At 41.9% G+C, this 17,071-nt stretch overlaps 1 protein-coding gene across 1 annotated transcript in view; it reads left to right on the top strand.

The window, feature by feature from the left end:
• Positions 1-133: 133 nt before the first annotated feature.
• The window catches only part of phkb (phosphorylase kinase, beta), a gene marked incomplete at its 5' end in the record, with an annotated part of 318,550 nt that continues 301,612 nt past the window's right edge, over positions 134-17,071 (top strand). The window contains 2 exon segments of the mRNA XM_084307537.1: positions 134-197; positions 12,611-12,697. Coding sequence (XP_084163663.1) covers positions 134-197; positions 12,611-12,697 — 151 coding nt within the window.

Below are 17,071 nucleotides of genomic sequence, written 5' to 3'. Positions count from 1 at the left end.
AAACTACCAGAACGAGCATGACGTCACGTGTGACGCGCCAAACTACGTCACTTCCGGGTTCACGACAGTGTCGCGCCGCCCCTCCTCCTCCTCACGCCTGCCTCCCTGCACACTCTGACAGCTGACTGTAAACATGGCGAGTTTGGCAGATGTCGGCTGGAAGCTCCTGGAATTCAAAGCCCGATCAAAGCGATCAGGTCTGACTTATATTCGTGATTTGCATGACATTGTTGTGTAGACAATGCATCACGTTCACTGTTTGTGTGTTGCTGCTATGAAAACGTCTCCGTGTTATTTAGTGTACAGCCGAATATAGTGCTTCATTTCCTCATTAATATAGTGTTCTGCTGAGAGAGTAGGAGGAACAAGCATGAAAGGTCAGAGTTATACGTTTGCAGTGCTGAGGAGCTATTTTAAGAGATTCGGTTTTGCATTGAGAACTGACAATTGAATCAACAGGGCTGTTTAGTCTAGAGGCCTACTAATATTGCATGTAAATCCATTAGACTGAAAGACACTTGTATTTTTAAATTGGGCAACATGGCAGACTATCATGCCTGTCCTTTATTGTAACATTATTCTCAAGCCACTGGCAATAACTCATCATAACCATTTCAACTCAAATGTCAAACCCTTTTCTGTAGGCCCTAGTTATCACAAAGCTGAACTAATAGTCTAGTTAATTAATAATCCTGTATGATGCCTACTTATTGACTTACAAATTCTTGCTCCATTTCTCCATTGCAATACTTAATTTAGTTTCCATAATACCAGCTTTCCATACTATTTCCCAGCCTTTCTTTGATGCCATGTGATTTTGCACAGAATACACATAATGCAATGGATAATCAGGGAGTACTAATTATTATCTGAATCATTACTATAATAACCTGCTCATCTTTCCATACAATTGAATTATTGTCTGAATCATTACCAATATCCTTCTCATATTTCCACACCATACTTTTTTTTAAATGTATATAATGATGCATTATTATGAATAATAATAATAATAATAATTAAGAAATCTCAAATGTATTTGCCGGCTTAATGACTGAAAATTAAATCATCTTTATCTGGACCCTGAGTCTGAAATTAAGTTTTGATTTTATGTTTATCACAGCAGAGGCCAGAGTTCAACCTCGGCTTGGTCAGTCATCCCTACAAACACAATTGTCAGTGTTCGTGGGTGGAAAGCCGGTGGGGATTATGAGTCCTGGTCCTTCCTTGCAATAGCGACTCCTACTGGTCAGTCCCTGTTCAGCAGGGAGAGGATCTGGAGGAGACAGCGTGAACCTCTGTGCACGCTATGCTCTCCCAGTGAAACTCCTAGCTGGCAGGTGAAAATAAGTGGCCGGTGACTCCACATGTATCAGAGGAGGCATGTGGTAGTTCTACACCCTCCCCAGACCGACAGTAGAGCAGCACAAGGGAATTGGCATAATGACAAAATTGGGGGATGGGGGAAAAAGTGATACAAAAAAAAAAGAGAAATAATTTAATTCCTTAGCCAATTATAATGCATTTTGATTTCTTGCATGTATTTTTGGTTTTGCAATCATCTTGCCATAATCCTGGTGTGTAATCCATTGGTAATCATGTGCATGTCTAAAAATCTAACTCTGTGCTACTAACTCCTCCTTGAATTGCTGTAGATATTTAATTTTGGTGAGACGATTGGGCCCTAGCTTCACCTGTTGGGCATGGCCAGCTCAGGGGCTGAGACTCCCAGGTCTCCTCAGGAACTTAAACAAAATGGTAAGTAATGGAAGGAGCGCTGGCTGCTGAGGAAGATACTTTCTGTCGTGCTGTTGGACAATTTTCCATAATCCAGAGAGGCCTTTTAAAGGAGTTTGAACACTACGATGCTACATCAAAATGGTTCTGGGTTGTTTCATGAGGCAACTTGGAAGGACAGTGATGGCAGTAGCCGACTTTTGAACATAGATAAGATATTCCTTTAGTGATCCCCTGGGAAATCCAGGCATCATAGCGGGAGGGGGAAGGGGAGGTACATGTATGGGCAGGGTAGGGTAATAGTAGAAAGACATAAATACAGGCAATAAAAGTAGGCAGTGTAAACAATATAATTAACTCTGAATATACGCATCTGGGCAAGTGGGCAGTGTGATCACAGGTGCAGATGAGGGTCTGTATGCCCTATCAGTTATATTATACATTACAATACATATGGTTACAATAAACACTATAATCTAAATATAAACTACGAGTAAGTACAGTATACAGTTACAGTATACACAGGTGCAGTATACATAAGACACTGAACCCCTAACCGTTCCTGATGAGCAGGTTGGCACCTTGCATGGTTGCCTCTGCCGTCGGTATGTGAATGTGTGAGTGAATGTGGGGAACAACATCTAAATCACTTTGGATGAAAACACTAGCTAGCCTATATAAAATGCACCACTTACCTTTTAAAATGCACAATTTACCTAACCGACGTGATATATGTCATATTTTATAGTCCGTGCAGTTTAGGTGGGACATCAGTGTGTTTCCCACAGGATTTTGTGAGATTGTGGTGGGTGAACATCGGCCCGTCTAGGGGGGTCCGGGGGCATGCCCCCCCAGAACTTTTTCTTTTTTAGTTGTAAAGTTAAATGCATCAATCTGGTGCACTTTGAGAGCAAAATAAAGAGGCTAGATCTATGATGAACTTTGTGCTCAAAACACAAAATCGACTAGAGCATACATTTGAGCCATCAAAGAAATTAAGCGAAAGTGGTTACCTGGTTTATTTTTTAGAAAAAAAATATATACTGGATTACAATTACGACTACTACCACTGCCAATACTACTGATACATCCCTATTGGCAAACTTTATATATATAAAAAAAATATATATATATATATATTTTATTAATAAAATTTGTTTGGTTCATTATAAAACTGGCGGCCCGCCACAGTCTAGGTAATTCATGGGAAACACTGGACATGTTGTTACCCATAATAAACCCATCGCCATGGTTTCTGGTCCCTTACAGCCTTAGTGCAGCTCAGTGGGAAGTAACTACTCAATGTTAAGGGTCTTCATAACTTTCTTCCACTGCCTTGTAAAGCAAATACCGGTATTGAACTTTTTTACTTCACAGCAAATTGAGAAAAAAAGCTGCACCTTACAGTAGAAAAAAAAGTACTAGTCACGATTAGGGATGTCCGATATTATCGGCCAATATTGGCATTAAAATTAAATATCGGAAAATATCGGTATCGGTTTAAAAAAAGATTTTTTTTTCTTTTTTTTTTGTACATTTATTTAACCTTTATTTACCCAGGCAAGCAAGTAAGAACAAATTCTTATTTTATTTATTGTGAAAAGTATGCATAATGTTGTGTTTTTTGGGGGGTAACCCCGCATATATCGGTATCGGTTGATATCGGTATCGGAAATTAAGAGTTGGACAATATCGGTATATCGGATATCGGCAAAAAAGCCAATATCGAACATCCCTAGTCACGATTGTTGAATAAGATCTACTCATTTTTTTTTTATTTTCTTATTTAACCTTTATTTACCCAGGATAGGTTTGCTGAGCACGGATGCTCTTTTTCAGCTACGCTTCACATTCACACAGTTCCATTCACACCTGGGAGCTGCCCAGTATACAACCACAGTCTGACACATGTTGGCCACTGAGCAACTCCACTGGAGCAGTTTGGGGTTTAGTGCCTCGCTCAAGGGCACTTCAGCGGTTGGTGTTAAGGGGATGGGAGATAGTTATTCATTCACTTCCCCAGCCCAGATTGTTCCTGCCGGTCCGGGGGATCGAACCAGCGACCTTCCCGTCACAAACCCGCTTATCTAACCTTTAGGCCACCGCTGCCCACCACTCATCACTTTAGTTGAACCTGTGGCCTGGAGCAGTGGTTTAGTTGAACCTGTGGCCTGGAGCAGTGGTTTACTTGAACCTGTGGCCTAGAGCAGTGGTTTAGTTGAACCTGTGGCCTAGAGCAGTGGTTTACTTGAACCTGTGGCCTAGAGCAGTGGTTCCCAAAGTGGGGGTCGCCAGATGATTTTTTTGTATGCAGTCAGGCCACTGAACTTAGAAGCAGGCCAGGCCAGTGTTTCTAGTTGCAGCGGCGCAATAGTTAGATAACCTAGGTGGGGAACAACCAGGAGATCACTGCAACTCACACAAGTTGGAGAACTATCTCTCTCTCTCTCTTGCTCACACACACACACACACACACACACACACACACACACACACACACACACACACACACACACACACACACACACACACACACACACACACACACACACACACACACACACACACACACATACACACACACACACACACATACACACACACACACACACACACAAAGGGGGCCGCATGTGATTGGTGGAGGCGGGACCCTTACAAAAAACTAAAAATCCATCAAAATCAGTGTTGTTGCTAATCAGACACATGCTAGCCTGTAATAATCCCCCCCAGAAAAATCTACTTTGCATTTGATATATTGCAAATATATGCCATCACACACACTGGCATTTAACCTGTTCCACCCGACGGGACCGGATCCGGTCCCAAAATGGCATCTGGTCATAAATCAATATTTAATATATATAAGTTACTATAAGATATAGTGTTGCATACATTTAGCGATTTTAATATCAAATGTTTTCAAGTATTAACATCACTAACATGTCATAAAAGCATGTATAATGTATATTATCATCAATACGTTAGTTTAGCAATAGGTTAAAAGTGCCTTTAGATAGATTTAACTTTTCGATTTTATGAAGTCTAGTCACAAGGGCAACCATTTTGGACATTTTTAACCATGGGAATTGTAGTCTTTTTGCGGCTATTTTGTAGATGGGGTGCATAGCTGTCGATCAGCGTTGGAATGTTTCCCAACTACACTTCCTGGAAGATTATATGGGGTTCAAGGTTCAGAGCTCTGTATGAATTATTTCAATAACTGTTATTATTCGGGATAATAAGCCACAAAAGGTAACGTCTTTGACACATTTTAAAACACAGTTAGTTTCTCTTCCCTATTGTTAACATGTAGGAACAATTAGATCTGAAATTAGTTTAAAAACGGTTGCACTTTGGGGAAAATTAAAAAGTACAGTAGATTACAGTAGATTTAATTATCTGTTCTTATGCATGCCTGGTGATCCTAATCCAAATTGAACTCGGGCATTTGAAAGATAATATATGTATATATATATAAATGCGTGAATTGGCTATAATAAGGTAATTTATAAGCATCATATTCTATAATAATATTTCAAATAGCATTGGTCCGGATGGGAGAATTCAGTACTGTATCTACAGAACCTTCGGTTTAATCATCTTCCCTTTATTAATTTCCTTCGATTTCTTTTACACATGATCTCAAGAGGGTACTGAACGAGATCAGTGGCAGTTTTTTAAGTTTGGTCATTATTATCATGGTGTTATTCACTGTCAAAGATGCAAAGAAAAATCATAATTCATATTCTCCTTTGTTTCATCACAATTTAAGCAAGCCTAGTAATAGACACAATATTTCTGACACTGTGAATACATTCCCTGAGGTCCATAGATGTCCCTAGATACCAAGAATCTGCAAATGGACCTTGTAGAAGTGGAGCAATATTCCATTTACCTAGGTTACGGTATATATTTTAGGCGAAGATATTCCACGGGTGGAACAGGTTAAAGGGTTAGAATTATAAAATGAATATGTGGTGTTATGATCAGGGCTGAAGTTGAATAAAATATTGTATTATTTTCAATCTGACATTACAAAAAAACAGAAAATTCATCAAAATCAGTGTTGTTGCTAATCATATATGCTAGCCTGTTTTTTTAACAATAATGTGTGATGCCATCACAAACACTGGCATTTAAAGGGTACAAATAAATAAAATTCCTACACCAGAATGCAGGAAATTAAGTCTTTGTAACAAAAAAATCCTGATGGGGGACCCCCAGACCCCTGCTTAAAAAGTGGCCTGACTGGGGCTATATTTTACACTATATTTCCTGGCCTGAATGATTACCCCAGTCCGGCCCTGGTTAAAAGCCTCCAATGCTTATTAGTGTGTGTGCGTTTGAACGATGCATGTTTCAACCATACATTTCCATTTATTAAAAAAAATGTAAAAATTGAATTGTCTTTAAAAAAAAATGTTTACCTCCTATAATAGTGGGGGTTGTGGCTCTCTGATACCGTTATTTAGGGGTCGCGGCCTGAAAACTTTGGGAACCCCTGGCCTAGAGCAGTGGTTTAATTTAACCTGTGGCCTAGATCAGTGGTGTAATTGAACCTGTGGTTTAGTTTACCCTGTAGCATAGAGCAGTGGTTTAGTTGAACATGTGGCCTAGAGCAGTGGTTTAGTTTGTTTCGTTGGATGGAGATTAGCCTAAGCCTAGGAAGTTGCGAAGCATTTAGTTGGCTACAGGGAGGGTAATGGAAAAGGTGTTGCGTAGATGAGGAAACAACCCTGTCTACGGTATAATGGGAAAGACAGTGAAAAGTTTGGGTAGCTGGTATAACAGGGAGTTGAATGACATTGAAACAGCTTCAGCAACTTAGAACAAATGTTTGCTGAAGGGATAGCAAGGATAGAGAGGTCAGGGCTTCCTGCCTGGCAAGTTGAAAAGTGTGGTGTTTGCACTTTGGTTTATCCCATAAGCTGATGTGGCCGTTAACACGATATGAAGTGTGTCAAGATCAAAGGTGCAAACGTGTGAGAAATCAGTTAGTTCATATATCGGTAAAATGGCTAGGCGTTTCTCATTGTCTTAGCCACATGGTGTTGTGTATGGGAAATATATTCTCCAACTACTTTTACCGAGCTTAACAGAGGATGTGAAGTGGAGTAATATACCATAGTTAGTAACGTGATGCCTAATGCAGCTAGATGGAGGAAGTCCAAGATGGGCTTAGACCACTCTTAGACATCAAGGTGCAGCAGAGACAGGCAGTACCACTCTAAGCGCCCGCGTCCACCTGCCGCATATTTCTGGGCGCAAGCGTCTTTTGTCAATTGATCCCAATGGGGAGGGAGCGTATGCTGCCGCCTATAGGAAATGCGCTGCAGTCGGCTTCTTTTTATACATTTTATTAATATATTTTATAAATATATAAAATACTGTTTATATAAAACATTTTATACATTGCAAAGGTACTCGCAGTTGCACGAGGGTTTCGGACAGACAAACGCTAGGGTTTGAAAGCTCTGCATTGCTAATAAACATTTAAAATGTGTTTTATAAACTGGTCAACACTGTGGGCGGCCGGGTAGCGCAGTGGACTAAGCGTATGTCTACCACCGCAGAGACACTGGTATCGAATCCGGCTGTCAGCGGTGCCTCTGGCTTGGCCGGTCGTCATACTGACACAATTGGCAGAGTCAGCGGGAGGGAAGCCGGTGGGTGGTAATCTGGTCGTTGTAAACAGCGACTCCTACAGGTCGGTCAGGGCGCCTGCACAGCGACGGAAGGATCTGGAGGGAGGTAGTGTGACCTCCCACGCGTTACACTCACCCAGTGAGAGTCCGCGCTGGCAGGTGAAAAGAGGCTGCTGCCTGTCTCCACATGTATCGGAGGACGCATGTGATAGACTTCAGGGCTCCCTAGCAAGTGGGGGGCAAATGCACGCAACGACCAGGAAGGGGATGGGGAAATTGGCATAACGACTAAATTGGGATGGGAGAAAAATACAGAAAAATGGAGGAGAAAAAGTAGATAAAAAAAAAAAAATGGTCAACACTGCTCAAAACGACTTTATTTCCAGCTTTGGGTGCCTGATGCGCCTGCGCTGTGATAACCGGAATCGCCGGAAATAAAGCCGTGTTGAGCAGTGTTGACCAGTTTATAATATTGTTTTAAAATGTTTATTCGTTTATTGTGATACCATTGTGGGTATCTGTATTCAGAGGTGGCAACTTTCGAGGCACAGGGTGCAAGACCTGCCTATAGAGAGGAGAAGAGTACAGGTGAACTCAGTATGTGATGGGGCTGAGAGTACGGCTGTTAATTTAGCCCGTGAAGGAAAGAAAGGTGGGATGAGGGAGGTCTTCAGGCATGAGTTAAGCCAGTTAAGGGGAGGTAATCATCGGGAGATGCAGGTATATTTGGGAGGAAAGCTTGTTGTTCCACAGGAAATAATTAGCACTCGCTTGTGGCCAGACCTGGTCTAGTTTAGAGTTATTTTATAGAATTGATGGTGTCCTCTGAGGATTTAGTGGAGGATGCATATGGAAGGAAACGGCTTAGGTATGCTGACTTGTCAGCAAAAATTTAGCAGTGAGCATGGAAAGCAGAGGGTTCGTAGAACGATCAACCATGTTGCTTCTTGGAGAGTTGGGGATTTGTGGGCAGAGATTACAGCGGGCTGTGAAGGAGATGTAGGCGGAAGCAGTGAAAGGCACTCAGTGGATTTGGTCCAGGAGAAATGGTGTCGGATGCAAATGTATTATTTCTTTCTTTCATGTGATGTGGATGATATCGGAAATGCTGCTGAAATATAGGATGCCTGTAAGATAGGGCTCTAAACATGTAGCGTTGTTTATGTGCCGCTTTGATTAACGTTGATATCAGTTTCACTTGGCTGGACAGCTGAGTGGCTACAGTCAAGCCAACAGGGTTAGCTGTGCAGTAGCTTAGCCTGACAGAGACAGTGCGGTTGTCTGGACTAGTTAACAGGGTTAGCTAGTGCAGTAGCTTAGCCTGGCAGAGACAGTGATGTTGTCTGGACTAGTTAACAGGGTTAGCTAGTGCAGTAGCTTAGCCTGGCAGAGACAGTGCTGCTGTTGTCTGGACTAGTAAGCAGGGTTAGCTAGTGCAGTAGCTTAGCCTGGCAGACACAGTGCTGCTGTCTGGACTAGTAAACAGGGTTCACTAGTGCAGTAGCTTAGCCTGGCAGAGACAGTGCTGTTGTCTGGACTAGTAAACGGGGTTAGCTAGTGCAGTAGCTTAGCCTGGCAGAGACAGTGCTGTTGTCTGGACTAGTAAACAGGGTTAGCTAGTGCAGTAGGCTAGCTTAGCCTGGCAGAGACAGTGCTGCTGTTGTCTGGACTAATAAGCAGGGTTAGCTAGTGCAGTACAGTAGCTTAGCCTGGCAGAGACAGTGCTGCTGTTGTCTGGACTAGTAAGCAGGGTTAGCTAGTGCAGTAGGCTAGCTTAGCATGGCAGAGACAGTGCTGTTGTAGGTCTAGGATTACAGAACAAACTGGCTTTCTGAGGAGTCATTGACCCAACTCAATGAAACACTGTATGACCCACTGCCATACCAAAATTGTGGCATTGGACCTGGTTTTGTTAATTCAGAGTAAATGATACAGGTACTTGTGCTGACTGTGTTGATACAATCTTGAAAGCTTTCTTTAAACTTAGGGGGGTATTATTTTCTATAAAAACAGCAATACATACAGTTGTTGTGATGATACTATTAAAGGAACACGCCAACATTTTGGGAAACTAGCTTATCGTCTTCTCCAGAGAGAGAGACAAGAAGATAGATACCAGTTTCCTCTCTGTGGGTTCAGTAGAAAGCTATCTGGCTGCACGTTAGCCTAGCTTAGCACAATGAATGGAAGCGGACAGTGCCAGTTAGCCTTCGGGAGAGGTGTTAGTTGGACAATGCCTAGACTAACCGGCACTGTTCGCTTTCATTCATTGTGCTAAGCTAGGCTACCGTACAGCCAGATAGCTTTCTAGGAGGAAACTGGTATCTATCTTCCTGTCTCTCTCTAGAGAAGATGGTAAGCTCATTTCCCCAAATGTTCCTTTAATGGGTTTTCTTTGATATTGTTCCTTTATGAATCCACAGAAGACCAGGCGCCAAATTAAAATGAAAACTCAGCTAGTTTGTTGAATACAATTCTGTATCAATATTAATATTGCCATCACATGCCACTCTACATTAATTTCAGAGGTCTGCCAGTGAGAATGAAGTATGTCAATGGAGTTAATAATTAGATTGTTTGAAAGCTGCTAAAGGCTGTTTCCTGGTGGGTCTAGCCATACAGAAATTAAAATTGCAATGCTGGATTCCCACTGTTTCTTTGAAGACTTATCTTTAAAAATAGATGGAATGGCTTTGTTCCCACTGCTTAAAAGCTGATAGAAATTATGCAAATTTCATTGAGAATGTGACATTTTCAGTACCTGTGGTATTGACCCAAGGTCGATCCCATTAAAATGCAAATCTCACCAGAAGTTAAATGTGCCTGGAAAAGAAGTGAGTCCAACATATGGGGGTTCCCCTCAAAGTATCGCTCTTATGAAGAAAATGTACGGGAATGTGTGCAGCCGAGTTACATTAACCATTCCACTGCCGCACTGCCAAAGCGGTTAAACCTTTCACTGCGACAATTCACAGAATGTTAACCATTTCACTGCCACAAAACAGCCAGTTGTGTGATAGTAAAGGGTTAACCTTCTGCCGTGCGGCAGTGAAAGGGTTAACATCTGAATTTGAGCTCACTGCCTGCATCCTTTCATTGTTATGCTGAACGTTTCTTGTTGCAGTTAATTTGCAGTAACTGAATGCGCATTAAAAAGTCTGTGTTCATTGTGAGATCAAGCCCCTTGAATCCTGTCATTGTGTGCTAAACGACTTTGCTGTGACTAAATATAATTAAAAAAAATGTTGCTGCTTACTGTGATGGCATGATTTAATTCACTTGCATTGCATAGTGATTTGTACTGGTTTCCTTTTCACCTAAATTGGGAATGTGAATTCAGTTTATTTAGGTTGCTCACATCAGGCATTTAAAACAAAATCATACTTGAAGTATAGTCATATAGTCGATGATAAAGACAGCTTGTGTCATTATACGCTGCCACAGGCCACATAAGTGGATTTTGAAGGGTCCCTCCAGCACAGAGACACGTGGTAGATGGTTGAACCAGTCCACTTTATTGAAGATGGAATACGGTCATGGCAGAGGCTCTCTTCCGATGCGTGTGAGGATGGGTGATTTAACCTGTGTGCATCGATTGCTCAATGCACACAGGGTAAATCACCCGTCCTCATGTGCATTGTGGGAGGGCAGACCCAAGCTAGACCCAAGCCAGACCCAAGCTAGACCCAAGCTAGACCCAAGCTAGACCCAAGCCAGACCCAAGCCAGACACATGCCAGACCCAAGCCAGACCCAAGCCAGACCCAAGCCAGACCCAAGCCAGACCCAAGCTAGACCCAAGCTAGACCCAAGCTAGACCCAAGCTAGACTCAAGCCAGACCCAAGCTTGACCCAAGCCAGACCCACGCCAGACCCAAGCCAGACCCAAGCCAGACCCAAGCCAGACCCACGCCAGACCCAAGCCAGACCCAAGCTAGACCCAAGACAGGCACAAGCTAGACCCAAGCTAGACCCAAGCCAGACCCAAGCTAGACACAAGACAGACACAAGCTAGACCCAAGCTAGACCCAAGCCAGACCCACACCAGACCCAAGCCAGACCCAAGCTAGACCCAAGACAGACACAAGCTAGACCCAAGCCAGACCCAAGCTAGACCCAAGACAGACACAAGCTAGACCCAAGCTAGACCCAAGCTAGAACCAAGCCAGACCCAAGCCAGACCCAAGCCAGAACCAAGACAGAACCAAGCCACACCCAAGCCAGACCCAAGACAGACCCAAGCCAGATCCAAGCTAGACCCAAGCTAGACCCAAGCTAGACCCAAGCTAGACCCAAGACAGACCCAAGACAGACCCAAGACAGACCCAAGCCAGACCCAAGCCAGACCCAAGCTAGACCCAAGCTAGACCCAAGCCAGAACCAAGACAGACCCAAGCCAGACCCAAGCCAGACCCAAGCCAGACACAAGCCAGACCCAAGCCAGACCCAAGCCAGACCCAAGCTAGAACCAAGCTAGACCCAAGCCAGACCCAAGCCAGACCCAAGACAGACCCAAGACAGACCCAAGCCAGACCCAAGCTAGACCCAAGCTAGACCCAAGCTAGACCCAAGACAGACCCAAGACAGACCCAAGCCAGACCCAAGCTAGACCCAAGCTAGACCCAAGCTAGACCCAAGCCAGAACCAAGACAGACCCAAGCCAGACCCAAGCCAGACCCAAGCCAGACCCAAGCCAGACCCAAGCCAGAACCAAGCCAGAACCAAGCCAGACCCAAGCCAGACCCAAGACAGACCCAAGCCAGACCCAATCTAGACCCAAGCTAGACCCAAAGACAGACCCAAGCTACAGTAGACCCAAGCTAGACCACACCATACCCACACCATACAGATGAACATTTGCATTTTCCTCTGGGAATTAAGAGAACAATGGATCATAAGTATAATTACCATATAACCATAAAACTATTCAGCAGTGGGTATACCCACAGTACCTCCTATTAGTACACCACTAAATTAAAGTAATCAAATAATTAAATAAATCAACATGACATGAAAAATAATAATAATAATAATTCATGCTATACTGCACACTCTGTGTTATTGTGAGAGGATGCTACAGTACAGTAAGTGCCTACACCACTTCAGGCTGTACACTCTGTCTACGCTCTTAATAAAAAAGGGATGTTTCATCTCCACTCGTTTGAAGGTGGTCTCAGTCTAGCCGCTGCTTGTTCTGAAGTGTCCCCTCATCCTACTCCCCGTCCACAGGCTCCATCTACGAACCCATCAAACTCTCCATCCTCCACCGCGATGACGAGCCTCTGTGGGAGAAGCTGGACCGCCACTATGACGCAGGTGAGTCCTCCTCCTCCTCCTCCTCCTCCTGAACACGTTACACGCAGTATACAGTATATGCATGTATGTACTGTGTGTATGTATGTTTGTGTTAACACAATGTCTTTTGAATGTATTACTGGTATTCTTTAAATAATATGGATATTTTTGTATGTTTGATTTTACAAAACAGGGGAAGTTCTCGATAAGCCTCTAAGCTTCTAACTTCTCCTTCACAATATGGTTATGTATTTGAATTTTTTATTTTTTTTACTTTAGTTTAATAAATAAATACAAAATACAAATACAAATTACACCAGTCCTCAAACATCCACAGTGAGCTACCAGTGTGTCATAGAATGGACTTTAAAATACTGTTACTAGTCATTTAATATATATATATTAGGGATGTCCGATATTATCGGCCTACCGATATTATCGGCCGATATCGGCATTAAAATGTGATATCGGAAAATATTGTTATCGTTTAATTTTTTTTATTTTTATTTAATTGTTTTTAACATGTCTATAACCTTTATTTACCCAGGCAAGCAAGTAAGAACGAATTCTGATATTTTTTATTGCCAAAAGTATGCATAATGTTGTGTTAATTCCACAACAAGAGATATGTAATGTTAATTACCTGAAATTATTCCATTTTTTTGGGGGGGGGGGAACCCTGCATATATCGGTATCGGTAAAAAAGCCAATATCGAGCATCCCTAATATATATATATATATATATATATATATATATATATATATATATATATATATATATATATATATATATATATAAATAATTTAACGGGTCAGGTCCTAAATACATCTGAGTTGCTTCTACACTATGAAGCCTCTAGACCTCTCAGGGACTGGTCTGCCAACTGTTCCTAGGACCACAACAAAACATGGTGAAGCCGCATTATGCTACTATGCCACGTATAGCTGGAATACACTGCCAGAAGAACTTAGATCTGCCCTGATACCTATATTTAAAAAAAATAATAATTAGGGTTGCTAAGTGTCACTAAACATCCATCCATCCATCCATCCATCCATCCATCCATCCATCCATCCATCCATCCAACTGCTAGCTAGCACTGGAAGTAGAACCAATAAGCCAGACTTGGAACAATGGAGGGTTTTCTGCCAAACAGACCAATGTTCCAAGGAGATGGGAAAGAGGTTCATAGTGCAGATGGCAGGAGTGTGTCTCTTTGTCTCCCTGTGTGGCTGCTAGCTGGACTCCAACACCCTGCTAAGGCAGCTCAGAGAGCCAGCACGTCCCACAGACAGGGCTTTGTTCGGCTGCTGGCGTCACTGCTTTCTCTCAGGGATTGTTGGTAGAAACATTTATAAATTATAAATGAAATTATAATATAATTTAAGTTTTACAATAACTGAAGCCTTCAGTTGAGCGATCATGCATGTTCATTTTTAATGAATGAATTAATCAAGTAAAGAACACATTGATTGCTTGATTGATTGATTGATTGGTTGGTCAGTTGGTTGGTTCATTGGTCAATCAATCAATCAATCAATCAATCAGTTAATCAATTAAGCAGTCAGTTAGCTGATTACAACCAGGATTTTAAAACCACCTCACAGTACACACAGCCTTATTCAACTGTGAATGTATACAACACTCTAAAGCTTAGGCTACACTGTTTAGATCATGACATTTCAAAATATCACTCATCAGAAAACATTAAAGGCACTTTATTTTGTTTCTGGATGTGATTCTGAAGGATTCATATACACTGGTACCTGTCTGTGCCACAATGGAGATTTAATATTAAAAACAACATTCACATTAAGGAGCGTGCATGAAATAAGGATTCACACACAGACACATTGATGTTCCTTTAGTGTTGTTTAATCAGTGATATCTAATTTGGAAAATAATTACAATTATCATATAGTTTCTGCCTTCAGAAAGTATATCTGCCTTCAGATATACATATTCATATTGCATATTCTCTATATCAAGTTTCAAGTTTATTTGTCACATATAAGGTACATAATATACATTACAGTGAAAGGTTTGGTTCTGTATGAGCCTCCTGAGATTGTGCTTCATCAAGCAAAGGCCAAACACTATACAAAATATACAATATACAAAACTAGAGTAGAAAATGCAAAGAAAATGCAAATAACATACAAAAAGATGTATATAATAATGTATCCAAGTCCATTTTCACAAACCCAGGTCGAAGTTTCAGACTTGGCTTGCCATCTTCCAAAAATACTGACGTAATGTACGTGGTGTAAACCCTGTCCCTCAAATGCCCCCAACCCCATACACTTTATTTCCTTTGCCTGGGGTCCTGTGTAGCTAAATAGGTAGTGTCCTTGGCTTTCTAAGCATGGCACTAACACTGCGAGAGGTTCCATTCTCATTTCTCACTGGGGCCAATCGTATGGAAAAAGGTATGCAGTCATTCCACCACTGTGAAGCAATCTGTGTCCTAGTACTAGAAAAGCACAGTTGAACAATGCATTATTTCAGACATTAATTAATTCACGCATTCAATCATAACAAGTAAGCAAATGCAATGGCAACATGTGGGATACAATAGCATGAATGCGTGTGTCGTATTTAGATGCTGAAAGGTGTATGTTTGTGTTCTTATGCTGCACATTGATCATACGAGGAACATCCGTTGGTAGGTGCTGGGCTGAAAATACCATGTATATACACATAACATCACATATAATCTTATTTTTATTATACATTAAAACGGGACAAAAGTGTAGATTATTGTATGATGAAAAAACGACCAACGTAATAGTTAGATAGACAAACAACACAAACAACAACATACATGTTTTAGCACAAGCTCCCATAGTAATAACTGCAGCAGTATAATGTGCTTAAATTCATGTACTGTATCACAGACTTTTTCCGGTAACGCATTGAAAAGCAGTGCCAAGACGGTAGGAGGAGTCAAACGTGGGGATGCACCCTTTTCAACGCCAAGTCGGAGCCCCTAACGCAGGGGTGTCAAACTCATTTTCACAGAGGGCCACATGAGCATTATGGTTGCCCTCAAAGGGCCAAAGACCGTATAAATGTTAATGTAATGTAAAATAAATGTAGCTACTCATTTACATATTGTTAAACATGTTGTTTCTGTATTTATTACTTATTCAAGTTATACATATTGCATATGCATTTGCATAGATGTAAAAATATATGTTAGCTTATGTTATTTTAACAAATTATTTTAGTTTATCAGAACCCCATATTACTCCATTAATCAATGATCAAACCATTCAAGTAAATAACAAAGAAGAAGATCATCAAATACAAGCTATGACATTAAGTTTGTTCAAAACCTTTTTGTCACAGTCAAGAGGGGCAGAACTAACAACTGAGCTGCAAAGAACACGTGGGACAGATGTAGCAGATGTTACAAAAACAAATGGCTGCACACAACCTTGCAGAGGCCATACATCCAACTAATGCAATATAGTTTAATTAACTTTAATTAACAGATTGCAGAATGGGTACAGTACAGTACAGCTCAATACACACAATTGTTAAGGGGATGCAGACCAGAGAAAGACTTTCGACTTGTTTACATCAGGGTCCACCATTTTTTATTTGTAATGAAATTGCTATTATGTGTCTGCATGAACACACAACTGTAACTGTACTCAAAAATAACAAAATAATTATGTATTTATTTTATTCAATTGAGCGAGATGCTCAGTTCTGTTTCGTTAAGGGGCTCTGCTTGGCATCACCTACTGCACTCCCTCGCGTATGTGCACGCGTACTGAATAACATTCCACAAATATACCTTTAATACCAGTATTAGTCTGACCACACCCCTCATCAGCTTACCTTCATAAGCAGGTGTGTGGTCACCTGCTCTCCTCCTTCTCGCTTTCACCACAAGGAAGTGCCTTCGGTAGTACCCCACTTGACGTGTTTGTTAGTTGAAAAGAGTTGTGACTGGTTTACATTGTGCTTAATCTTTTCTTCTCTCACTTTGTTGTATAAGAAAAGGTTTGGGTCATAATGTATTCCGCAGAGAGTAGACCCGCTAGACCTACTCTTCACCACCGGTTCTCCATTCCCGCCTCCGTCGTGCGCTTCGGTGCTGGGCTGTTGCCACTCTCGTGGTTGCCGACCCAGCCCGGGAGACTGCCGGTGGATAGTTTTCCTCACCGACGAGCCGAGGGTTCGGTGCCGTCGCTCCGGCGATGGCCTGATCTCGACTCTGGTTCCTCTGGTTCTGGGGAATCGCCCGTTGATGAACGGGGGATTGTTTTGGAGCCGGAGGATTTGCGACGAAAACTTTTTGCGTCTGCTCGCTCGCGTCGCAAGATGGTGGCGTGCAGACGCGAACGGCCTGGGTTTGGGGAATTGCTGGAGACCAGCGAGGA

This window comes from Notolepis coatsorum (genome assembly GCF_963971535.1).
Source record: "Notolepis coatsorum genome assembly, chromosome: 2".
NCBI classification, from domain to species: Eukaryota; Metazoa; Chordata; class Actinopteri; order Aulopiformes; family Paralepididae; genus Notolepis; species Notolepis coatsorum.
Note: the sequence above shows the minus strand (reverse complement) of the source record. Positions and strands in the feature narration are given on the sequence as shown.